This window comes from Prenolepis imparis, unplaced genomic scaffold (genome assembly GCF_030444845.1).
Source record: "Prenolepis imparis isolate NDT839.2.m4 unplaced genomic scaffold, iyPreImpa1.0 SCAF_2, whole genome shotgun sequence".
Classification (NCBI taxonomy): Eukaryota; Metazoa; Arthropoda; class Insecta; order Hymenoptera; family Formicidae; genus Prenolepis; species Prenolepis imparis.
In genome coordinates this window covers 10,199,791-10,226,748 of record NW_028141160.1, presented here as the reverse complement: position 1 = coordinate 10,226,748, position 26,958 = coordinate 10,199,791, and the positions used below count along the sequence as shown (strand labels likewise).

At 40.9% G+C, this 26,958-nt stretch overlaps 2 protein-coding genes across 7 annotated transcripts in view; one reads left to right on the top strand and one right to left on the bottom strand.

Annotated features, from left to right (window-relative positions):
- The window catches only part of LOC145933077 (uncharacterized), a 229,973-nt gene extending 204,627 nt beyond the window's left edge, over positions 1-25,346 (top strand). Inside the window, exon 8 of the mRNA XM_083032525.1 lies at positions 22,829-25,346. Coding sequence (XP_082888651.1) covers positions 22,829-22,946 — 118 coding nt within the window. The 3' untranslated portion in view covers positions 22,947-25,346. The remainder of the gene's footprint in view (positions 1-22,828) is intronic.
- Glurib (Glutamate receptor IB) overlaps positions 1-26,958 on the bottom strand; it is a 223,378-nt gene that overhangs the window by 126,892 nt on the left and 69,528 nt on the right. The gene's annotated exons all lie outside the window — the stretch shown is intronic.

The following is a 26,958-nucleotide window of genomic DNA, read 5'->3' as shown; positions in this document are numbered from 1 at the left end:
CGATCGCATTTTGAAAATCTCAGCTCGCTGTGTGTAAAACGAAGAGAGAGAGAGAGAGAGAGAGAGAGATTTGTTATCTAACCAGATATCGCTAAACGATAGATGAGACGTTTTACTTAAATTCGATCATAAATCCGTGCGTTCAGATTGATTATTCAAAGATTTCTTCAAGACGCAAAACAAGATTAATAATAATCTAATTAGATCGTTATAACTCGATTCTCATAGTAGCCGACACTATGGAAACTTTAGCATCGAGATATAATATATGGACGCTGTTGTGGTTCTTGAACCATGTTGCATGAATATCCACCAACAAGTAAGTTCGCGCACACTTTGTGGTGGTATAGCCAATATATTATCGTCTTATAAACCATCATCCAAAAGCCATGTCTCTCACAGCATTTACTTAACTTAATAATCAAACTCCCCCTGTGTCAACGTTTATAATGCAATTATGAAATTAGTTCCCAAACTGATATGTGATCGCGCCATCAACATATATACGTTCTACATATTCTTCTTCTTCCATTTTCTTCAACTTACTTAGAAAACACGCGCAAACTCGCGACACGTTACAATTGCAAAAATTTACGTGCGATTGCGTTGCATGCAAAGAGCGCGCATAATGGCGGCAGAGATTTAATTCCGCAAGAGTTATTTCGCGCGTTTTCCCTGTAACATTACCCCGAAAACTCCATGCAGAGTTTGAGTTTTCTGGATACTTCGCACGGGGCACGTATTCTACGCAAATTAAATGGGTCACCCGGAGTAAAAAGCTCGTTGAATCCATCCTCTTTTTCCGTACCCTCCTTCCTTTCTCCTTCTCTATGCGCTCTCAGCAAACATTGTTACCTATTACGGGAGTTAGCATCACCGGTACGTTTCTGCCGCCGTAATAAATTAATTCCGGGGAGGCGCGCGAGCACGGTCTCTGCCCGGGGTGAAAAAAAAACCTCGGGGTCTGTTGAGACCGGGACGCGTTGAGAGTAATCGTGGCCGAGGGCGTTAAAAAGCGCCAGATGAGTGAAAGAACGCGCCAGATTTTCTGTCTTTCAGTCTGCATTTTCTCTCTTAATGTCGTATTCGCTCCGCATCATCTGCGTCTGTGTAAATCGATGCGATATCTCTTGTTAAGAATAACACACAATGCGTAAAACGGGAATTTTCGCTTATATAATGTATCTTCCATTACGAGTATTAAACAACTGACATTATCGTCTCAGTGTTTAAAGTCTGTTGATCGCAAATTTATTTTGAAAAAAAATTAATAACAGCGTTGTTTTATTTCTTAATTATAATATATTATCGCTACATATATATGTGAATTTGAAAGAAATGTAGAAATGTAAATATTACGTAGAATAAATTATAGTTACACATCTATCGCACGATGTAATATCTCTATAAGATCCTTCTACTCAAAAAGTGTCCATCATCGTGATGCGTCAACACACACACACACACACGCAACGCATTAACGTAAAATAATAAAGTTACGCCGTAAATTACGTTAATGGCCGGCGATAGCCACTAATTATATTGTAACTTAGTAGCGTAATGGACGTGCCAGCGAGATTACGGGGGCCGGGTAGGTAAGTTGGCTCATATGGGTAGACGCGGGTCAGACATAATCTCATACAAGCGCTTTAAAAAGCAGATAAACGCGGGAGCGTTTCATTCTTCTTGCATTCTATCTCCGCTTCCTTGGCTCACTGCCGTTATTAATCGTAGGGACGAGGATTACCGCTGGCTGCGCTAATACCAGCAACCAGAAACGACGCTGCTGATGGAGGCGGAAATGGAACGATCGCGGCCGAGACATTCTCTCTCGTAGCTGGTGGAACGCGCGCAGCACTCGAAAGGGTAATCCACTGTCGAAAATACGATCTCGTGCGCCTAGCGCGTTATTCCATGTCCGCGGAAATCGTATTCCCGGGGGTTGTAACTAACGGCCGTTTCGTAGGTGGAAACGAGAGCGATTCCGTCGCCGGTTTTGTGCGCGTTAGCGTCTTCTCGCAAATTAAATCGCCAAAATTAAGCCAGTGCAAGTAAGAGCGTCATTGTATTAAGATAATAGACTAGTACTCTCGCGCAGTTACAAGTAACGTGCAAAATTTGATCGTTTCCCTTTAAGCGTCTTTTAATATTTTGTGCTCGATAAAAAGGAAACGATCGTTCGCAAGCGTTCTATTAATAAGAAGAAAGTTTCAAACTGTTGATAAAGTTACAGTAATATTCGAAATGATTATCGCTCTCTTTTTTTTAATCGTTATTTGAACGACGACTTAAGAGAGTCTCGATCGTTCTTAAACAAATTTCTCAATATATTTGATCGACAACTTCAAGCGGCGTTTAAAAGGAACAAAACTAAGAGCGCTTATCAATTTCGTGCTCATTTCCGAATTGCAATCATTAAATTCCCACGAATCAGACCGACGGTTAAATCAGTTTTCAGGAAAAACTGAATCTTCTCTCATTTCCTACTTTTTTTCTCTCGAGCTCAATTATCGCGATGCGATGCAACAATAAAATTGCTTACTTGAAAGTGGCAATTCACTGAAAAATATGTCAATGGGCCGTTCCGAAAAAAAGGGCGTATCAGAGAAATCTATATACAACGCGTGCTTTTAGCCTGGGTATTTGGGTTGAGCCTTTCGCGAATAATTCACCTTGATATACCGAAAGGGCGGCCGCAATCAAAGCAATAATGCGCTCGTACTGCGAAAAACGTTGTTGAAAAGCCATGACGATCCGCGATCTAGAAAACATCGTTATGGTGATTGTAATTGCATTTCCTCGTGGCAAAATGAATCGTGCGTCGATTTTGCTGCGGCAAAATCTATTTTTGATAATACCGGATCATTTTCATGATTTCTCTCGTGCTACTCGAACTCGAAGAGGAAAAGACAATAGGATAGGATTAGAGTCGATAATTGCGCAATCATAACGAAGTATCCCTTTGGCTGATATGTAATGTCTCGTATCTACTGTTCTTCGTTAGATTTTCAAGACGATTAAAGAAAATAACGAGGCGGAAGGAAAACAAGCTCAGGAAATCTGATTAATTCCACGTAATTTAACGCGCCGTGAATAAAGTATCTTTCACGAATAACGCGATAATCGTGTCGTGATAATACATGTCGAAAACATTTTGCTTTTACCACGAAAAAGAGAAAGAGAGAGAGAGAAAAGGAGATTTGTTATTCTCGTGTAGAAATATATGCACAGTGATCGAACACAACATTTATTCATTATATATTCAATATATATTCACAATAGACCGTCGAAACGCGATAATTGCATATTTTATTGTTTCGCGAATAAAATTTTTTTAAATCAGCGGATTTGTTGACAACACTTTCGATAAACTGTTCGAGTCTCTAACAAAAATCGAAGTTTCTCCGATGCTGCTGCAATGCCGAGCGAATATATACACTAATGCGTGCAAAGTGCAACGAGCTTTCGAGCAGTTGCACTTAAAATGACGAGAATTCACAGTGTCCGACGTTCTAAAAGCAAACGCGTATAACGCGCAATAAAAACAGACCAATGTGTAATTTGAAGACAAGAAGTCGAGTATTGAAAGCGCGCGGATAGTAAAGTGCGCGATAAATGTACATGATGGAAATGGAAAAGCGCGTACATTATGAGATAAAAATACGAAGCCATGCGTACATCTCGCACAGGAAACGTAGGAAGCGAGAAAATACATATCCGACATGCAGTATCGATTCGTTTAGTAGAGTGAGTGAATGTGAGAGAAATACCTCTCTTCCTCTCCCCCCTGGTTTTACCAGCCAATCTTAAATAGAATGATCCGCCGCGGTCCTTTGTTTCCACGTGGGAGACTCCGCGGATCTCGATTTCCGTCTTTCTCGGACAAAGAGGGATTTTTCCTCGACGTTTCTTCAGAAAGAAGGACGAACAAAGGAATTTATAATGCACACATAGATACGTAGACGTGGATCCAGGGATGGATAATTCACGAACTTCCGGAAGGTTTTCCGCTGCGTGTACCGGACGATTTTTATATCTCACCAGAATCGCCGCGGCTTAGGGATCTTACAATATCTTTTGACGGGCGGTACGCGGCCATATCGTAAAGTTACACCAACGTCGGTGATTCGCCCCGACATAAAGTATTTCCGTTGAAATTACGTGTCTGGGAGAGAAGCTTCATTTTTAACGCCTTAACTCTGCGCGCCGGTGCATCGCGAACGACGTCGCTAAAAGAGCTTTAACTGTAAAACGGCGAGCGCGCGCGCTGTATGGTTCATCGTACATTATTGTCATGCGGAACAAGTATCTATAGTCGGTGATGAAATATCTTAACCCCTTAATACGGAAAATTCTCTTCGCGAGATGGGAAAAACTGAATAAATCAGTCTCCTCTTTATGAGAGCGCAGGAATAAAGTACTCCGTGGAAGCTAATGATAAGTCAAATGTACGTATTTTTAACGTGTACGACAGTATATATATATGTGGGAGAGGGATGCGTATTATTTTACTTTACCGCGAGTAAAGCTATTTTCTTTCATTCTCGCTAACCACAAAGATACAGAATTTCTTTCCGAGAACACGAGTAAACAATATGAATACCGCAGCAAAACATGGCTGCCACAAAAGCCACTTAGCGATTTATTTTTTCAAGCGAGCATTATTTTTATGTATTTTTTTTTTTTTTTAGAGCCAGGCCAGCACATATCGCGAAACAACGTATCGCGCAACAGCCGAGTCGGACCCTTCGCGCGCGCGAGTATTACCTCGCCGCGCGCGGACAAAGACATATAGGCATCGAGTTTCAAACGGCCACGCGGGACCAGAAGGGTTTTCACCTCCCGCGGGCAAAAAGGTGGCTAAAAGCATATTCCTGTCGTGCTTGGCTTTACGTGGCTTCGCCGATGGTTTTCCTCGCTTATATTTTTATGGCCCGCCAGTACGAACGGCACTCACTCCCACAGCATCTATTCTCTCCTCTCTTGACCTTTGCCTTCGTATGAAAGCGGATCTAGACGCGTTTACTCGCATTACTTTCTCGCTTTCTCTCTCTCTCCCTTTCTCTAGCTTTATATATGCACTACCGCGCCAAAGCCATATACGAGGCAGCGATAAAATCGTCGGTTTATGAGAGAGCAATTCTAAAGTTGAAAGAAGCTGCCCGTTGTAATCGGCGATATTGTCGTCGCAATGAAAATTTCTCCCTCACAGATGAACGAGCTTACGAGAAATTTGACCGCATTTACATGCGCGAATCTATCCTCGCTAACTTTTATTTGATGATTCATCGTGCACTTCAATATTATGATGCGCGTTATATAATAATATAATTGGAAATGCCAGAGCTTTTTTTATAAAAAAAAATATTTTTTTAATTAAGAACAATTATCACATCAAGCTTCGTTATCATTTTGTATAAATAGACCAAAAGATTGCAACTGCGTTATTTTTTACTTGATGCAAATATAATTACAGCTTGATAACCTATGATATTTTAATGGAAAAGTTCATTCAATACATTTTTTTTCTCATACTATTATATTATTAATAGTAAGTATAAATAAATTTTAAGCTTTAAACACGTTGTTATATATTTATTTTCTACTACCCTTCATATGAATCTGTAAATTTTTTCCACAAGTGAAACCCGTTGTAAGGAACAATATTTACATACACATTGCATGGCCTTTACCACAATTACGTGTTCACTTCACTGGAGCGGAACTGATTCGAAGGAAAGCTGGGAAGGTTGATCGGGATAAAATTATTATGGTCGTTACAAAGTCATGACTATAATATGGGAAGGTCGCGACTATGAATGCTGCAGTGTATTTTTGTACGTCCATGTTTGCACTGGCCCGTTAAGATACACGTATATACACTTGACCGTAACTAAGGGCTGGGTTATGTCTCCACCCACGGTCATAGTCGTGCCCGTAAATGGCACCCTCAGTTACGTAGAAACTGTCTCTGTCCAAGCCGCAACAGCTGGCCGAAGGAGCCCGCAGGATAAACCTTCCAACATTCTCACAACTTACCCATTCTCTTTTCCCTTTCCCCTCCCTCTCTCCCGGCTACAATTTTTTCCCTTTATTACCGTTTCACGGTTTATGCGGGCTCCCCGACGTCCCGCCACCGGAAAATCTCCCGAAGAAACGACTCACTAAAACCGAGCACGAACCTTTCATCTTTCTTAGCAATAAAAAAAGGTCGGTGAGAGGTCTCGGTGAGGTTACGGAGGTCACGATTGACCTCCGGAAGGGAGAATTTCGTCGGAATTTCATTTTGCCCCGCTCGAGAAAATCGTTTGCAACCGCAACGTAAAAAACATAGAATAAGTCAATATTTTTTTCTCTCGCCTTCCCCCTGATCCGAAACGAATTCTTATTAGAGAGCGATTCGTTACAAGCGCCTTCACCTTCGGCGCCACATTTCGTATTAATGAGCGAAGAGCCCGGGCTTTAGGATAGATAAGAAGTGCCGCGTCGGAGAGTTTCCCGCAATGAAATCCTGAAGTGAGCACTCAAGGCAGCGGAGCGCGATTCTCAAAAATCATTTTCCGCTATCCGTGTAATATCGCTATCCCTGGGCTCTCTCGCAATAAAGAAGCGCGGATTTACAATAAAAGGTAGTACCCTCTCGCGCAATAAAGGAGATTGGATCTGCAATAAAAAAGGATTCAGCGCTCCGCTTCATAATGAAAAGCTCAAAGCGAATTTTCTCCAGCGGAGGCTACAATCGACGGAAAACATTTCCGCGCCTTCGTCCCGGACTTACCTTCCACGTTACGAGAGAACTCCCGGAACAAGTAAGGAAGCCCGGCGAGAGAACGGAGGGGAGTGATCCCGTCTGGACAAACTTTCGTCTCACGACGCCCTTAATAAGCTCCATATTGTTTCCCCTTAAATTTTAATAATGCGTCGCGTAACGCGCGACGCGTACACTGTGCATACGGCGAGCGGGGTCCGACTACAATCTGAAAATATTTGTTGCAGCGCAAAGAGTCCCTCCGGGGCGTCTCTCTGTTTATGAAGTTTTATGTCGGCTGGCGGTCGGATAGTAGTGGAGTAACACACCGAGAGAAAGACAGGTTAAACGAAAAAAAAAAAAAAAAAAAGGGAGAGAGAGAGGAGAAAGAAGAGACGAGAGAGGAGAAAGAGAGAAACGAGAGAGGAAGAACAAAAAGGAGAAAGAAAACAAGGGTGAGGGTAAGAGCGTTAGGCGACAGGAACTGCAGACAGGAAAAAGAAAAGCGAAGGGAAGGCGAGGCGGACGAAAAAGAATGCGAGGAGCGCAACGTAGGAGGCTTTCAACGTCGTACACGAGGCACACAGTTGCCTCGGCACAAACGTATCGAAACTATTGGCGTGTTTCCTCGCGAGGATTCGATCGGAGACCGACTTTCATCTAGAGCTCACAGGAACGCGGACCATCAAATAGCGAAATATCGAGCCCGACCGCGAAATTAAAGTGGACATCTATCCCCGATCAACGTGATATCAGTACTCGGCGTATGTCTCTCGCAGTGTTATCGCGAGGTGATGGTGATTGGCGGAAAAATTTCGAACGCGATTATTTGCGAGAATGAGAAAATGCAAAAAATATAAAAATTAAGATATCGAGAAATATTCGGAAACTGACATAAAATAAAGAAATTCAATAATTATCTAATAAGCAGTATATGATATAGAAAATATTTGATTCATCAACAAATAAATTTCTATGCACTGATAGATGCGAAATATTTGATTCGTGTAAATAATCATACTCTTGTTAGTAAATAAGATGTGAGATGATATAATACGTAAGCGCAAGCGCGGGAGAAAAGACGTAACAACGAGATCGGATTTATCAATAATTTCTTAAGAATTTGCTCGGTCACGCCGGAAAATGGACAAAAGAATTCTTTCGACGGGTCCCGCTGTTCCAATCAAAACTTTCTTCTTTCCGGCAGTTGCACGCGCAAAGTCCATCACGGTGTCAAAATTGAAACGTGACGATATCGACCGCCACGTGTGCGAATGTGTCACACGCACACGCGCGTCATTTATTTACGTATGAATTCGACGCGTCATAAATTGAAATGGATAAAAGTGGTACCTCGCTTTCTTATATAAAAAAAACATAAAATTTCACTCACACGTAGATAAAAGTTATTAATATAATAATTTATCATTGTACGCGTCTAAACAAGTTAAATTATAATCACCCATGTTGTGTTAAATATATTGTTTTTATGATATGTGTTTAATGTTTGCATATATAAACTTTCTTTTCGTACGTATATGAAAATATATGATTTAAAATTATTAATAAAAAAGATTATATTATATAAAATTCATCGAATATATTAATTAGCTGACAATATTATTTATGCATTTTTTCATTCTTTTTTTTTTTTTAAATTTCTCATGAAAAGTTCTTTTATTGCTTATCTTTTTACTCGCTTGTCGTGTGCGAATGCTTTATTTGCACACGACAAGCACAAAGTGAGTTTTTTTTTTTTATTAATACGTAATTCCATCCTCTAAAGTTAGATGATACTTTCGAACAGTACTAGTAGCACAAACGTGTCGCCGATGGTCATTTTGCGAAACGAAATTGCTGGTATTTTTGGTACTCTCATGCAATTCATCTTTTGACAATATTCACTTGTAAACCTAAGTGTATCATATTTAGTAAAAAAAAAAGATACAAAAATGCAATTTGTGCAGATAACATTGAATTAACTCTGTACGGTTGAAAACTCCAAACGTTACATTGAAGTAGAAATATCAAGCTGCGCCTATTCGCATGAAATGGCTCGAAGGAAGAAGAGATAGAAAGGAAGGGATATCAAGGATGATAAGTGGATAGATAGAGTGAGATTAAGGTGCGCTTGGAAGGGTCGGCAATGGTATGGGACGCGATGAAACGTGAATGCGGTCCGATGAAGGTCGACCGGTGGAATTTTCGTGAGTTTGTTACTTTGCTAACAACCGACGATCTGGCCTAAAACTTACTCTTGAGCGTATGGACTGTCGAGATGTGAGAATGAGATGGAGAACACGTCGCATTGCGGCTACTGGCCGGACAATGCCATACTGGCCAGGGTAACTGTCCTATAGAATTGATGCTGTGGTCTTCCGGAAGCTCCTGCGCGAGAGTTCCACGAACTCTGTCGAGGCCGTATATGCGTCAAATAGTTCTTGTTTTAATGATCGCAACGTTAACTCGATAGCGGAAAGGAAACGCTTCATCCTCCTCCTGCGCCGTATTTTATCCCGTTTGCATGTGGTTTAATTGTGCGAGATGCAATGATAATGGCGAATAATAAAAAATGTAACGCGCAATGCTTGCTCCAATTGACCCGTTTTCACAAAATACGAAAATCGCTTCGCTAATTGTAAGCTTTCCAAGTTTTAAAATGTTAGTATTTTAAATAAATTGATACGCGTTATTATTTCCTTTTTTTGCGTTGACCGAATTTAATATCAGTAATTGTGCTTTAAAGTTTTGAATGCTATAAAATTATATATATGTAATGTGTAATAGTAATAAAAATGTGTACAAGAGTTTCTAAGATTTGACATAATGCAATTGTCATCACCCTCTATTAAGATAACAAACTCTGGATAGCGGTATGTGCTGGTAGCACATTGTCGTAAATTTTCGGGTAGTCTTAACGACTTGGAGTCAGTCGCTAAACGTGGAAAAATGGTGAGCACCGTCGCGCGCGGCAGGTACATGAATAATACCCCCGCGACAACGACAGGGCGAGGTGGATTTTCGAAAAAAAAGACTGAAATCGCGGTGTAAAATGCGTCGCTAAAAGATGGCACCCTTTATCATCGTAATGCCTCTCCTCCTCCGGGTAACGAGGTGAGTAAAGGCCGGTAGATTCGCCTTGCGCTAGGTATAGGTCGGTAGCTCGGGTAGAAAAGCACGAGCCGTCAACTTTAACATTCTCTTTCTTGCACGCACGTTTCGCGCGCTTGTATTATGCAAGCGCGCCGAAGGAAACCCATCTTCGTCGCGTTCGCCCCCGTCGTCTTCTTACACAGGCAGACAGCTAGCTCGGTGGAGGATGTACGCGTGACCACCAAGAAGATGAGGATTTAACGGTCTCTCTCTCCCTCTCTCACCCCCGGTTTACCCTCTTGAAAAATCGCGGAACCATGACGGGCATGCACGCGATGGCACGATGCGGAAGAATATAGGTACCCTGCTCATATACGCGAGCCGCGCTCCCGGGGCTTTCTCGCGTCTCGCTGCAAAATTTATCCGACGAGATGGCTGCGCTCTGGCTTTGTCCACGAGGAATTCCGAATTATGACGTCGCGGGCGAACAGCATTGTTCTCACCGTAGTAAACCGTGCGCGGCCGCGGCGCCGAGAGATTGCGCGACGTCAAGCACGCGACCGGATTGCTTTATCTCCGGTATCTTCTGCTGAACGGCGCGGTTATATTCGGATAAAAGTGTTTTCACACTCCCCGATGCAATCTGCACCGGGATCATCCAGGATGAGTTTTCGAGCGATCTCCGAATGTGACGAGTGTTCTCTCGTTCGTATATCGTCCCTGTATCCGCCCATACACTCGATTCCGCTCGTGTGCGCGCATCCGATGTATCTCTTTCTCTCTCTCTCTCTCTCTCTGGTTTGGCACGACCGGATCATCCGATATACGTTTTGACTCAATATTTCCGGCGCTCGCAAGTCCGGCGGCTATCGAATTATAAGGTAGTCAATTAATAACACGTCATATTTCCGCGCTCATCTGATGCGCTTATTTTCCGCGCGCGAGCGCGATGAGAGACTAATTTGCTTACCTATTCGCTATCGCATATTCGCGCGTTTCAGCGTGCTTTCGTGGAGGGAGAGACAGGAACTTTCGAATTATGTCCGAAGCGCGCAGAATGCCCGCTTAATTAACGAACGAAGGCGAGACGGCCGACGATGAAACGACCACTCGAGTCGCGCATTGTCGAATGAAGGGCGCAACGTGTCTATAAGAATGAAAGACAGAGATATCCTCACTCTCGAGGGAGTACCGAAGGGTTGCGTTGCACGACGGGTAAACAACCTCAGGTAAATACCGTTCTATTCATGGCATCTCCCTCTCGCTGCTTCCCCATATACTCTCCCTGCTATCACTTCAGCCCCTTTGTTTCCCGCCAACATTTTCAACTATTGGACTATTAACGAATTTTGAATATTGTTACGAAATGGATGCAGAAATCTGAAACCATGTGTGTACGACAGTTTATCTGTTTCGAATCTAGATTTCAATTAATACTTGTAAAAAATTAAATATTGTGCAATATTAAAAAATCTATTTAAACGTAATAACAAGAAAATCCATATGTGTGATTGAAACATTTCATAATTTTATCATGTAATTGATATAGAGAGAATTCAATTATAAAATTATTTATTTAAAATTATTATTAATTATTTCTTCCTACTTCAAACATTGAGGTAAAAAAGAATGCGATAAAGTATTAATTCCAAAACATACAATACATGCTGACTATTGAATCAGCATAAAATAATATTCGCATTCAGTGTGATAAATATTTGCAAAGTAAGCGCTTTATATAATACGCGTATGGCATTATTCAGAGACTTATAGAATTAATTGAAAATATAACAGATACGCTTTATCATTTAGTAATAAACAATGCTAATGACCAACAGATTTGTTAACTGATTTTGTAAACGCTGAAAAGAGCTAACAATATCATATAATACACACACAAAACAAATAACGATTTTGTAAATATCGCGTATTAAAAAAAAAATTAAATTTGCGTTATTAATAAACACGTGTGCGCGCACCGAAGAATAAGGTATAAATTTTTCGCATCTCGAAATTCGCGTGCGTGCACGAGCGAATAAAAAGGCGTTATAAAATCTGAGTTGCGGAAAGAACCGGCGATCACGAAAGCTCTCTGTATCCTCGAGTGGCATACACAGACGGAAGCGGCGGCGTTTCCAGCAGGAAGCTCACTTGCTTATTTAGTCGCTAGGTGAAACATAGTTTCAGCGTCCTCGTGTAGCCGGGAACATCCACCTGCTCCCACCTCCTAAGATTTACCGTCCACCTTGGTCAGGCAGAGAAACTACTTTCCTGATGTAATATTGCACCGCCACAAGCGCATATTCTCGTTTCGCTATACTGGCCCTGAACATGCTTTGAATAACAAAGTAATGTGCAAGTTCCGTTTGCTCTTCGTCGTCGGAATAGCGCGCCCAAACTTTGTCAATTACTATCACTTCATTATCCTTTTCCCACCCTCGTTGCACCTCGTCGCGCATATTTATTTCGAACTAACAGAAGCAGATTCGGAAATTGATTTTCTTCCGCTAAAGAAAGAAAAATCGCCATCTCTTTCGAAATCATCCCCGGATGATACATGAGCGAAATGTCCTAGATACGACCTCTGGGTTCATACGTACGAATGTAGGTATCGAGGTATGATAGTTTATCATTCTCCTAAATCAACCAAGAGAAAACTCTCGATGATCTTTCGCCCGGCTTTACAGGAACATGATTCGTCACCCTCGAAGACGACTTAACTTTTCCCATAGAAGTTCGATCGACCCTACTTAACGTGTTCAGTGATTCAATTCTCGGCGTATAATACACGCATGCTTCTCATCTCCATCGTTCTGCCTCATTTTGTCGACTTAACGTCCTATGCAAAAATCGGGGCCACTAGTGATTGTGTCACTCTCACTATTAAACGAGAGATGCAAATATAGGATTGCATTTTCTGACTATCTTATTTCACTAAAATATTTCTTATTTTTTTCATAATAGATATATAATGTGTGTATATACGCGAAACAATTTTCTATATTAAATACAGCATATAATAAAAAAAAATATATAGTTCTCCAAATTTTCATAGTTGACATAATTTTGCAAAAATAATGATAACGTTCAATGATAATTGCAATAAATTTCGAATCTGTGTGGATGATAAATTTTAATAAACGTGCAATAAAACAATTTTAATTTTTCCGCTAAAAAACAGAGAAACGTGAGAGAGCACGTTGATATTTTCAAACAATAACAAATTTTTAATACAAGAAACCCTTTATGTGAAAACATTTTATAGATTAAATTGCATCCAATTGGTGTATCTGAAACGTTCATGCTCAAATGACGCTTCTAATTAGAACACGGGTTAATAATGCACAGCCTCGAAATTAAAATTGCGTAAATAAATGATGTCCTTCCACTATGAGAGTATAAAGCTGTCGCGTTTCCGATCGAATACACGCGCACAAAACCAAAACACATCCGATAATACTCCAACAAGAACAACAACGCACGTTTCAATGACCAACGCTACAAATCGAGAAAAAAGAAATATTATCGAATGCGGAAATTAGAGCGTCGGCGGCGCTTACGTGGAAAATAAATGATTTGCAGTATACGCGGACGCGAACGGACCGCCATTCCATTTTCAGATTAAAAACGCAGTCGATGTTTTATTATACTCGAGGATCGGCAAAAAATCGAGGGAGAGAGGGAAAAGGAAAGCGCAAGCACCTTTGATAATTTCGCCCAAGTACACAGACGTATCTTTATGGCGATAGCGAGGATTGAATAGTAACCAGACGAATGGGAGAAAATACCTATAGATAAATCGGATCGCAGATAGATCAACATTGACTAACGGGCTCACCTACCTTCCCCCTGGGCCTCGTTCGACAGGCTCGCCAACAGGGCTTTCGACCCCCCTTTTCCCACCTCTTGTCTTTCCCATGCTCACTATTCTTTATTTCTTTACCGCCCCCGAAGCTCCGCTTTCGGTTCGCCAGTGAAGAATCGCCATCGCCGTCGCATTCCGAATCGTCGCACGTTCGGAATTAGCTGTTCGACTCGAGTGCACATTGGATCCATGGTCCGTGGGGCGAAGCAAAACGCTGGCGTGTCGAAGCCCCGGCCCTTTGACTAGTACATTCGATTCGAACGTTCTCTCTTAGATAAAGCGGCGAATCTTAAATGCGACGCACGACGCGCGAAACTGGCGCTAGTGATAGTTCGATAGAGTAAATTAGATTCTTCCGATCGGTCCGTAGGGAATCGTTTATTCGCCATCTATCAACCAGCATGATACTTGGCGTATTCTTGGAGAAAATAAAATCAAGACGTACAAGCGTCACGCAATTGGAAGATTACGCACCCTTTCGCTCTTACATTCTCATATTATCACGTAACATATATTAATATCGAAGACGAGAAAAATATGATTCCAACGTATATAAATGTGCTCTTGCGGAATTGCGGATGCGAAATCGATCCCCGCCGGGGGATTATTTAATGACGCTCGCGGATCGTTACTTCGCGGTTTCGCGACAATGGATTCCGATGAAGACACCCGACGCGAAACGAGTCCTGAAAAGGTGAACAAATACCGCAGAGAGAGGTGAGAGAACCCCGGTACTATTCAGCGGTCTGGATGGAAGGCCATCGGCCGCAGCATTGAACAAAGTTCTGGACTCGGGTGTCGCGATCGCCCCGATACTTTATCGACTTTTCATAGGCCGTTTTCTCGTTACCACACGTAATATCTATATAAGAGAGAAGGAGAGAGAGAGGAAGGAAGGGAGGAAAAAGCGCTTTATCGATCGAATTACTAATTAATAGCGACTGAATTGGCCGAATATTATCTCTGCGTTATGATGACCGGCGTTGCCCGACACTTGGTATATATCGCAATTTAATTTACAACATTATGGCCCCGCGTTATTTGTCTTTGTATCGTTCCCAAATTACTTCGTGTACCAAGTGCAACGTTGGAATAATGCGCGCGCGTGCGCAAAATAATAATGGAAAATGTAATAATAATAAAATGAGCGGGCGCGCGTCAAGGGAATTTCGCTTTTCGGACGGGGATTAAAGCGCATTATTCGCGCATTCATCGAAATATATGTGTGTAGTTTTTGGCAATTAGTCGACGTAATCGCGAGATATCTACGATCGATCAATTATTTCACGGGAACGATAGTAACGCTGGTCGTTCGCTTCATGACTTTGTTAAGCGACCGTCCGAAGAGCGCACGCGCCCGCGACAATGAAAATAAAACAAAAATCCATTTAGCGGGCTAATGGACGACGCGAGCTATTAATGCAAATTCACTTTAACCAGATTTTCAGGGCGTTGGGGAGGGCTGACGTCGGGGACGTTGACACACATGCGTGCTAATACATATGATTAAAGTTGTCACGCGTGACATAAACGGCAAAAGTATCGTCGCCGTATGTAATATAAGCTCGGTTAGATATTTTTCGTTAAACACAAAACTCCTCCAATTAGTGTGTATTATTAAACGTATTTTATATTCTTGAAAAATTCTGACAATGAGTGACTTTTAATTAGATGTCGCATCAAAAGCTCTCTATATCCTCCGTTGTGTTTTTTACGATATTATACATAACGCACAAGCGAACGTTGAAGCTCAAGGGTTGCAATTGTTGCAAAAATAAATACGCGACTCGTGAGGCTACGGGAGCACGTACCGGAAACGGATTGGCTTCGCGATATAATCCCCTAATAGACGGATCCCCATATCCTCCTGACATTAAAACGCGATCAATAAGCGATAATTACGCTCCGTGAAGTTTACTGTCCAACGATGTAATATAATGCGAGGCGCTTTCAACTTTATCCCGTTCTCTCGTATCCCCAAGAGTAGCTTGCTTTCTGAAGCGACGACGCCATTCGGCGCTTCCTCCTCTCCAACGTAGCAATTAAGCGCGTCGCAATTGCGCCCGCCTCCGTACCGCAGAGCACCGCAACCGACGGACACCCAAGCAACGTGCGTGTCCGGTGCTTCGTACGCTGTCCAACATGGCCTCGAGTAAAGCACACGTGAACCGAGACCAGAGTGGAGAGTTTCAAGGAGATCGAATTATCCGTTACCGTATACCGGACGCGAGAACGAAACACAGTTGCGCGCACAATGAATTCGTTTATTTGTATGTTTACGGTGCACCCTCTCTCTCACACATACATATACACGGTTCGGGATCTACTTTTCATTAATATCGCTGTGCAACAACAAACTCTACGCCATTAAATTATAATAACTAATGTCATTACATTATATATGTCGTATATTATTATCAAACTTGATAATAAAAATTAGATGTGTTATTAGCAATAATATTTGTCATTATAATGCTATATATCTCGTTATTACTTCACATTTATTCAGATAATATTTGCTTCAATTATAAACATAATTATTATAATTAACAGTCAACATTTACCGAAAAAGTTGCAATAATAGACTATTGTTACCGTTTTATGTATACGCAACGATATAGGGACCGCTACCTTTGCAGTTTGCAATCATATCTTTTATACCTGTTTAGTGTGTAGATAGACTAGACTGGTAAACAGACAGTAATTTACCTCATGAACCCAGGACTACCTAATGCTCTCCTTTATCCTATGTAGCCATTAACTACAGCGCAATTGCGCCATCGCGCTGCTTTAGATCATTCGAAGTAGAGTTAATCAACGTGCGTATACGACGCATTGTCCTAAACCTAACATTATATTTCACAAAGAAGAGAAATCTGCTTCCGAGATGTGGAGAATCACAAAGGATTGTGAATTATATTAATATATCATCCTGCTTCTCCATTACAACAACTTAAAGACTAGAATTCTGATTCATCGAAGTTTCAGAAATTGCCGGGGTGCAAATCACGTCGGTTGTATATGCGTATCAATTAACGTACGTAATAATTATCGCTGGCGGTAATGTTCGATGATGCTTGCGAATTTGCGAAGCAAATTGTGCAGCTATGTTACAACAGATACGTATGTACATGAAAAATCCCTAAGAGATTCTATGTAATTCGTCTCTCTCGACGTGGAGATTTAAAAGCAGAACAGAGAGAATCCTGTTCGTTTCCTGATCGTTTTCCTCGGGGAAAAGTAAGTAGCTAATGTAATCGACACTCTATCCTCGCGATACACGCTGAGAATGATAATATTTATAGCGGATGACGATGTGTCGCGCGGGGGATATCGAGCAGATTATAGATGTCTCGTGTTCCTACGCCCCTCTTACTGCTTTACCAAGTTATTATCTTTATATTCTCATAAAAGATAACATTCAACGCGTAGATTGTGTGGCGAGAAATCGATATTATCTCATCTAATAAAATAATACGATCTAGCCTTTATTGATAATCCCTCTCATAAAACAATGGGTGCCTATAGAGACAAATATGAAAGTCTCTTCTGATGCATGCGTGATTGATAAATATACAAATATATAAATAATATTTTTTTTAGGATAATCACACAATATTATGTAATTTTTTTTATGTGTCTGCAGTATAATAATCTATATTTTTAATAATTCAATATATATATTATAAAAGCTCCATTACTCACTCGATTAAAAATTTACGCATGTATTATCCATAATAATATTATATTTTATTGAATAGTATAAATGGATTTATTATAGATTTATTATAGATTTATTATATTTCTTTATTCCTCTATACTTGTGTTTTGCATATTTAATTTCTACAATAATAATAATACGTAATAACAAAATAAATATTTATTTATGTAATAACAATAAAAAATAATCACATTAAAAAAAGAATTCCCGACTTGTCAGCTTTCTGTCCTAAATATGAGACAGGCAACAATCGTTCATCGACATCAGAATTTTCGGTGCGAAACTTAAATGACAGGAGGGAGACGACGATAAACGTTTCTAAGGGACTGACGGTAATCTCCTGTTATTGTCCCTCATGATAATGATATTACGGGCACACGCAGAGGCCCCTTTCCCGATTTCGCGAATCTTCCTTAACGCCCCTGCTTCTTTCCATCCATCCCCTCCGCAGAAAACTCATTTCCTCAACGTACCAAGGAGGGTCCTGGCGCGAACGAATAACGCAGTTTCGTCACGTAACGATTCCCCGCCTTGAAAAGCCAACAAACTTTAAGACGAACGGAACTGTCATCTCCACGCCGGACATGACAAACTCCCGACCGTTCCTGTCTTGTATCCTCCCGTTCCTTTGTACTGTAGTATCCCTTCGCATCCCCGCGGCATCCTCGCCAACACGGCGACTTCCCTTTACGCGTCAGGATAGAGAAAGGGATGTTACAAACAAGGCTTTCCTTCATTTTATTCCCACGTCCTGCGATCACGCACGTGCCTGCATAAATTCTATTAAGGATATTATTCTAATGTTTATTATATTGATTTTTACGAAACTATATTGTGAGATACTAAATTTTTTCACATTTACAAGGATTATACATTACAACTATGGATCTTATAATTCTTTCATAAACTATATAAATTTAAAATGTGATTTAAGAGGATAAAGATGTTAAATTACGATGTTGGCACAACGATATTATTGGAGGACAATACTTGACATTTCACCAGTTTAACGCGCCCCTCTCTGTTTCTCTCTCTCTCTCTCTCCCGCTTTTTCTTTCTTTCCGCACATTTAATAATTTATCGCGTAACCGATCACGTTCTGCCGCAGCGAGAATGCAGAGGCTCGATCACCTGGTGCACGCGCGATAGAATTAGATTCGTCAGAAATAAAAGAAATTGCGCGACACACGAAACTGTCATCTCCATTTCGTACGTGACAGGCTTCTTTTCCGCCTTTCTGAACCACGCCAACCCCCTTCTCTCCTCGCGCCGTCCCCGATGTCTATCTCCCTCATCCCTGTCACCTTCACTCCGTTCAGCTTCAACACTCGCTCGTCCCTCAAGACCGATCCGGCCATCGTGCTCGCGTTTTCTGACCCCACCTCGAAGCTCACCATTTCTCTCTTATATTGTCTACTGTTCGCTTCTTGCATATTAAAACGATGTCACACCGGTGAAGCGAGAAAGTCTGAGAAAGAAAGAGAAGAGCGCGAGTTGGAGAAGAGAAAGGAGAGAGGCGTGACAAAAAGAAGGTAGAGAGCAAAGAACACGCGGAAAAGAGAACTAGAGGGCTCATCGTAATAAAAGTGAAGCGAAAAAGGGAGAGAAGCTACTCCAATGGCAGTGGGATGAGTCGAAATAGAGTGGCGGAAGAGGGGCAGGACGGTCGAAGGAGAAGGCTCGAGAGCTGCGAGCTCGTAACTTTTGTAATTGAGTTTAGTCATCCTGCCTTCTCCATGCTTTCTCCTTCGCTTCTCTTTCCCTTCCTCTCTCTCTTTCTCTGCTTTCCTCTCCTCTCACTCGTTTGTCTCTTTCATGACTTTTCCTCTTTCTACCTGACGGATCATACACCGGAACCTCCATCATTGCGATGCCATCCGTTCGCCTAACTTCCCCCTACTCGTCCATCGAGAGCATCTTCCGAGTTTTTAGCTCAACGCTTGACTTGCAGGTAATATCGTCGAAGTGAAAACTGTTAGCGAAAATGCGAGGACGCTGAGAGAAAACAAGTTCGCGCGCGAATTCTCTCGAGCTGGACCCAAAGACGTAATACTGTACGTTAGCTATCTGCGATATAAAAGCGGGATTGCTAAAGTATCCTTTGGGGAGAAAACATACGGAATCTTACATTACGGACTTTCAAGAAAAAGTTTCGACCGGGAAAATTTTCGCGATTTCGTAATGAACATCAAAAGCCTTATTACGCGATTGTCATGATTGCAGTTTCAGTTTACTGGAAATTAACGAATATAACGAAAAAATTAACGAATATGATAAGTGAGATAAGTGCATAACTGAAAAATATTTTTTATATTTTTTAGGTATACGTAACAATTATACTTTACACACACAATTTACTTTTTATAACTACATTTTTAAATATAAAATAAAAGATTTTGCACATTTATATATGTATGTAAAATATGTATATAAAAAAAGGAGAGAGAATAACATACTCCATTGCAAAAACCTACGAAAACATTAAATAACGTCTCATTTTATTTTCAAAATCCTGATCAGATTTAACACAGTCGAAAATGCGATTTTTATATAGTTTCACAAAAATTTAAAATTTATTTCTATTTTATAAAAGCTTACAAAAATTTGGAGTTAGTTTTTTCTAACGATAAATGAACTGCTATATAAAAATCACGTATATCTAGTGCTCATGCTGGCTAATTACAAGTAGCATCCAGTAGGATCATAAAAAAACTTGCTGTTTTCAGGTTCGTACAATCGAAAAACATATCCCACACGTCAGAGAGAGAAGAGAGAGACAAAAATAAAGAGAAAGAGAGAGAAAGATAGCGATATACTCTGAACCCTTCAGGGTGTGCGCGCGAGGGCAGTTAATTAAATTAAATCAGTCGTGCGAGGTAATGGCGAACGCCGGACGCCGTCGGCGGCCTTTGTTCGTTCCGTATTAAATGGTGCCAAGTGGAAATGGAAATCAATATTTTCCCCGAGCAACGGTCACACGGGCGGCGTGATAATCCGCGATTTTCCCGCGGCGCGTCCCACGGCTGAAATCCTCGCGAGGGAATTTACAGAGATTTTTCAGCACCGAAAGATTGGCTCGTACATATCTGCGGCGCGACCCAGGACACGGGCTTGAATACGAGTATGCGGACAGGAGGGTGGAAAAAAAGGGGCGGGGGAGGACTCGTGAAGCGAGAGGGAGAGAAAGTATATCCGTGGTACGGAGGATCTGGTATTCGCGCTGAGAAGAAGGCATTACTTCCTGGGAAGATAGTCGGTACCCGCGGGACCTCGTAAATCGTCGCGCCGGTCCGAGAAACTTCAAACCTAGAGCGGATACCTTCGACTCCCGGGCAATATCGAGTGCCAGGAGCGAGCTCGCGGATTCTACGAGCTGACACACTTCATATTTCACGTACGTAATATTTTTCATGCAGTCCGCACGAGAGGCATTAAGTAAAATCGTTATTTCCTACTACTGCGGGTATATCCCGTTGCAATTTTGCTCCAATCGTCTCCGACAGAATGAACATTCGATTTTGTTCGCACTTATGCGTATTATATATTGTTATTTAATTATCATTATCATTGTGTTGAGGAAAGTGAGCGATTTAACGCGTCATTTTACATGCGCGCTTGCGCGGCTGTTAATATTTAATTATATTAAAACATATCAATTCTCGCGAATGCGCTGCGCGTTTTGCAATTAATTAAAATATTAACAAACGACCATCGGGGTGTCGTAATGAACCGCGAATCGCGCCGCAATCGCAATTTCGCGGTACCGTAAACTGCAGACTTTTTAAAAATTCAATTGTAACGACGACTCGTATCGTTTAAAGTGGAAAATTACCCAAGGTTTTCTCTTATTTACTTTATTTGCTCGACGAATTCGACCTATGCAATGGTACAAGTAATAAACGTGGTTTTTAGAAATCAAAATAAATGTTATGTTGAGAAATAACAACGCACAAAATCTCACAGAATCTCATAGAATCATATAAATACATTTCTGAATTATATTTAGATCATCGAAAATTCAAACAATAAAACATCAGACAAAATATTTGACTCTAAATATTGCCGAAATATTTTACGTGCTATGTATATGTATATGTATATACATATACATAGCACGTAAAATATTAAATTATATAAGCATTTTAAAATAATCGATCGCGCGCGAGGTGATAACTGTTAATTATAATAATTATATGGAATGATTTCAATTCACATGATATTACGTGTGATATTATAATATATGATAATATATAAAGCGTGATTATTCTTCTTATTGATATATATGTATATAATTCTGATTGATCACACACACATAATACATATATAAGTATAAAATTCTCTATCGTTTAGCGATTTTATATATATAATGCGTATATGATAGATCACAACAAGTGTCGATCACAACAGCTTGTTCGATAAAAGCCGTTATTGTCACCGACATCACTCCTCTATTACCGGCTCACACGGAACACCCGGGTCTTCCTGGCTGAAAATTTATGGCCGAACTTTAAGCCCCTTCCTCTAAAGACGATCAACCGCATCCAGTGTCAACGATGGATATAAGGGCGCGCGTTTACCCCACACGGTAGCTTTCTATCTTCACAACCCCCGCTGGAAATTCCAGATTTTTCTTACGCGTCGCGGCCCGTTAAGAAAGACCGGCCAACGTTTTATCGCGTTATACATCCCGGCTAGGACGCGGCAGGTCGGAACAATGTTTTATTGCTCGCCTGCTATCCCTACATTCACCCTTCCGCGCAGTTACGTCTTTCTCTTACTCGGAATTTTATGATTCGATTTTATGATCGTAACGCCAAGGGTCCTTCGGGCCGTTGTACGCCCATGTCAGGACGACATGTCGTATCCTTCCTGCGTATCATCCTCTTTTTTTCGCGTCGCGCGACATCCCGACGACGAGGGTTTATGTGCGACGCAATCGTAACGTGAGAAGGTTCAGGCACGCGTACAAAGATACCTAAGTATCTTTCGCAAAGAACTTCATGACTCGCGCGTCGTCGATGTAATATCAAAATGGGAGAAAATTCAGGAAGATAGGATATATCTATATACGTATATATAGGACAGGTAAAAGATATTCTTAACATTTCAGCAAGATAGAGTTCATAAAAATTTTAAACTCGATATGGGAAGCAAGTATAACTTTAATGTTATCTTGATTCTATTCATATATATATATATATATATATATATATATATATATATATACATACTGTAAAACTATGTCTTGTAGCTCAATACTATATTAAAACCTATTGAAAATGAAAAGACAGCTTTCCGGATTTAATAATTAAATGTCGTTCTTAATGAAATATTTTTGTAAATTATTTTTCTTCATCAGTCTTTCTATGTTCTTTTATAATATATTTTCTCATACTTGCAGGGAGTCGATGATTTCACCGACTAAAGAGCAGTCTTGCAGAGAACGCCCGATGTACCGTCGTCATGGCTGTCGTTTCACACCAAAGGTGATGGATATACATAGTTACGTGGGTACCTAATGGCTCTCCGGAGAGTTTTCAGTCTCTCACATGCGCCTCCGGGCTATGGTCTTGCCGCTAAAGACTTCTTCGTAACGTACTTGGATCCAAACCGTTCTCATTTACGGAGCCAGGAGCGAGATCGATTCCACGAGTGAACGAGATCAATTGTGGTACGTACGTTAAAACATCGACGTACGGATCGACTCGTTGCAACGATCCGATGATTTTCGCCCAATGCGAAATGCGAAATGGAGAGTTCGCAGAGAGGAAAGACGGGTGTTGCGGTGTCGGTGTAGAGAAGAAAAGAGGGGAAAAAACATCCCCCGGAACATCTTTGACGAAATCACGTCGATCGAGAAAGAGCATTTTCTTGGCGAGTAAGCTTCGCCGAAGTTTCGCGGGGGCGAGAAAGAAAACTCTCGTTCGAGGCATTCGATCGGATCGATGGCGCGGCCCGACGTGGTGCCGGTTATAGCCGTAATTCGAAGGTTTACAGCTCATTGAAACGGCTCGTCGTACTGACCTGATTTTTATTGAACGAAGCGAGCAACTAATTGTAAGTAGCGCCGACTACGTCGATCCAGCGCCGGTGAAATTGGTACATTGTAACGCCGATAACAAATAGAAAAGGAATTGGCCGGCGACCTGGTTTTCGCGCCGGCTGCGCCCGGGGTTTTCTCCGAAGAAGTAAGAAGTCTGACGTTTGACACATTGCGCCGCGGTAAAATAAAAGTACACTTCTCGTACTTACATCTCCTTTTAATGTACCATTATTTGTATCGTCGAAGCTACGATATCTGCCAACTCAATCCGTAATGTCCGTTCTATTGTAATGTATGATTGTCATCTCTTTACTGTCTCTATAATACGTTGTCCTGCAGGAAAAATTGTCGCAATATCTTTTTTACTAGTGTCGTAGGATCTTTGTATGACGTTTTTCCAAAGCAGAAGAAAAAAGTACGTTCGCGCGCTGGAAGAATCGATAGTACGTATAACGAGAGTCGGTTCCACGAATAATCGGCTACCGGAAATCGGCTTAGGGTAATAGGTACTTTTCGACGACATTGCGAGCAGCGATTCAGCGAAATCGCTCGTTGGAGAAAAGGTAAAAACGATCATCGTAGGCAGGTCGTCAAATGTATTCAACGTCATGGAAACGATCCTCTCCGGCCTCCCTCACCCTTCTCTCTATCCCCCTGCCACAAACGAAGGGTCGCGATTTTTATCTGATCCGCCATAAAGCTGCCACCGACGAGACTACTCGAGAAACGCCGTTGAAATTTCGCCATTTACACCATCGCGCTCTGCCGTATCTGTCCGTATCCCTGCTTTACAATCACTACCATTAAAGCCTCATATATCAAACAGTTTATCCCCTTATACGCGTTTCGCGCGGGAGGAACCTAATATCTCGTCGATTTTTCCTCAATACTCCTAAATCATCGCAGCAATTCGACGTATGCGAGGGTTAAATTCAACTTAACCCACGAGGATTTTTGTAAATCTCTGTTTTCGCTATCAACTGCAAAACAAGCTCTCAGCTCAAGAGAATTACTAACATTGAACGAAATTTTTAATTCATTATTTCCTGTCGACGCGATTGTGCGCAATAATTTCTGCGATTGTTTCAACTTCGATTAATCGTCGCGTGTCTCTCGAGGAAAACGAAAGAAAATTAATCGACGATATGAGATTAAGGGAGGCGAGAAACGATTGCAGACAATTCAATAGAAATACAGATAATGTCGCGCAAGCAAAATATATCAGAGGGGAAAGCAATTCGAGACTCGCGACAAAAACTGCCATTAACATCCGCCACAAGAGAGAATTGTTGTTTTGCAGCCCCGCGTATCGTCACTCTCTCGCATGCAGACGCTACCATTAAATGCTCATAAATCAAAGCACCTTAAGCCACCTTATTGCGTCGCCCTCCGTGCAGAAGAATCGGAGGCAATTCTCCACATCTTGGCCACTCCTTTTCTTCGAACCCGGCATTGCTTTAGATTACTATCGAAAACGCGACTCGTGTGTGCCCGGTAATCGTTCTTATATCGCTTCCTCCGTTATAAAGTTTCTTAAAAGACTGCAAGTATATCGGCGCGAACCGTTGTATCCGGAACGATGCACTCTTCCAATAAAAAAGTCATTATTACGATCGTACTGGGTTGCGATATTGCAATTCACCGGGTTAACTTTACCCCAAGGACAACCGTAATGTATCTTTAAAAATACGATCCGCGTCTAAGCCAGAGGACAGCAGAAAGCTGAATCTTCATCTAACACTTTACGATACGCGTTATACACTTGCGCGCTGATAGTAGAAATTCTTTTAATTTAATTCTAATCGTGACGTGTATCGTCGATCTATTTTATATAATTTTAATAATGATTCTAAAAGACGTAGAGAGCAAATCTTGACGAAACTCAGATATGTGTCGTATCACTGAACTTTCTATTTCACATATTGCCTTTCTTTCGATGTTAACATTATTTTTACGGATTATAATCGCAATATGATATTCAAATTCGACTAGGCAGATACGTTTAACAATGTCTATATAAGGACTATCAAGCGGTCGACTGCACTACCGAGATTACAAGTGTACAGTGTTGTATTCGTATGCCGTGAGCAATATAGGAACAGAGTCTCTGCCCGCCGTACCTGCTGGTGCCGTAATCTGACGAGGCACCGACCGCGAAGTGAGAGAAACGTTGGTCCATTTCGAACGTACATTGCGTCTCGGAGTCGTAATTTGCAAGTCCGGGCGCGGTTCTAACTAGGCCAGAACTCTATCCCGCCAAGTTTAAGCGAGCTTACGCTTTAAAGCTTATGTTTGTTTAAGGAGTTGGCGTGTTGCCGTCGTCGAGAGTACGCAGCTACGTACCCAACGTCTCCATGGCGGTGTAAGTTAGCGCGCTCAAGATCAACATTCGCCAAAAATAGAGCCCTTAATTACGAATCAAACTTCAATTTCTCGAGTAGTCGCGAACGGCGAATTATTATTCCGCGCTACATTTTGAAATTTCTCTTGGATCGTCTGTATGCTTGCATCTGTTTCATAAAATGATATAATCTTTTGCATCTAATTTATAACATGTAAATTTTGTAAATGATATACGATACATTAATATATAATTAACTATCATTATAATAAATCATCTTTCTGTATATGAACATAAAAATAATCTAATGCTAAAATTTTTCAGTGCGAATTTCATCAACTGTTCTTGTTTAAATCATAAATTTATGTAATAATAGTAACGTTGAAAGTTGTACATAATAATCGAGCTTCTTCTCGAATATCAACCGAGTGAGCGAAATAAAATTGGGTCCAACGCTAAATCGGAAACTTCAATGCAACGTGACGTATAAAAACCGGAAATCAGCGACAACGATAGTCTTTATGAAAATCGACGATGTGTATTTGTTCAACTGTGGTATATCCGCGGCTTATGAGTGTGTTCGCGAACTTGAACACAAGAGTATTGTTATGTCATGCCAGTATTTCGCGTCAGAAAGTCATCGCGGAGCTACCAGGGTAGAAGAGAGAAGGAAAGAAAGAAATGTCGTCTTATTTCTCGTTTGGCCTCGCTCCCGACTCGCTCCCGTCCAGCTACGTCACGCTGGGGTTTCCAGTCGAGATATCCCCGCAAAAATAATATATCACGTGTACGAAAGAATGTATCGAGTATGCATGCACAAAGGATGTCAAAACTGTCCACGATATAAATTCGATCCACAGCCAAAAAGAACAATTCTAATTTTATTTTAATAATTATACTACATATACATTAGAAAAATTTGATCCTTATTAATCACGTAAAAATTATTTTTAATTATTTTAGTTTCATAAAAAATATGAAAAATATACTTAACACAAAATAATATATCCTATATATATTATAATATATATTATGCATTATTAATTATATATTAATTATTTTAATTAAGTATTAATCACATATTTTTAAATATATTTCGTAAAATTTGTAATGTGTGTCTATATAAAATAACTTCAAATATCATATA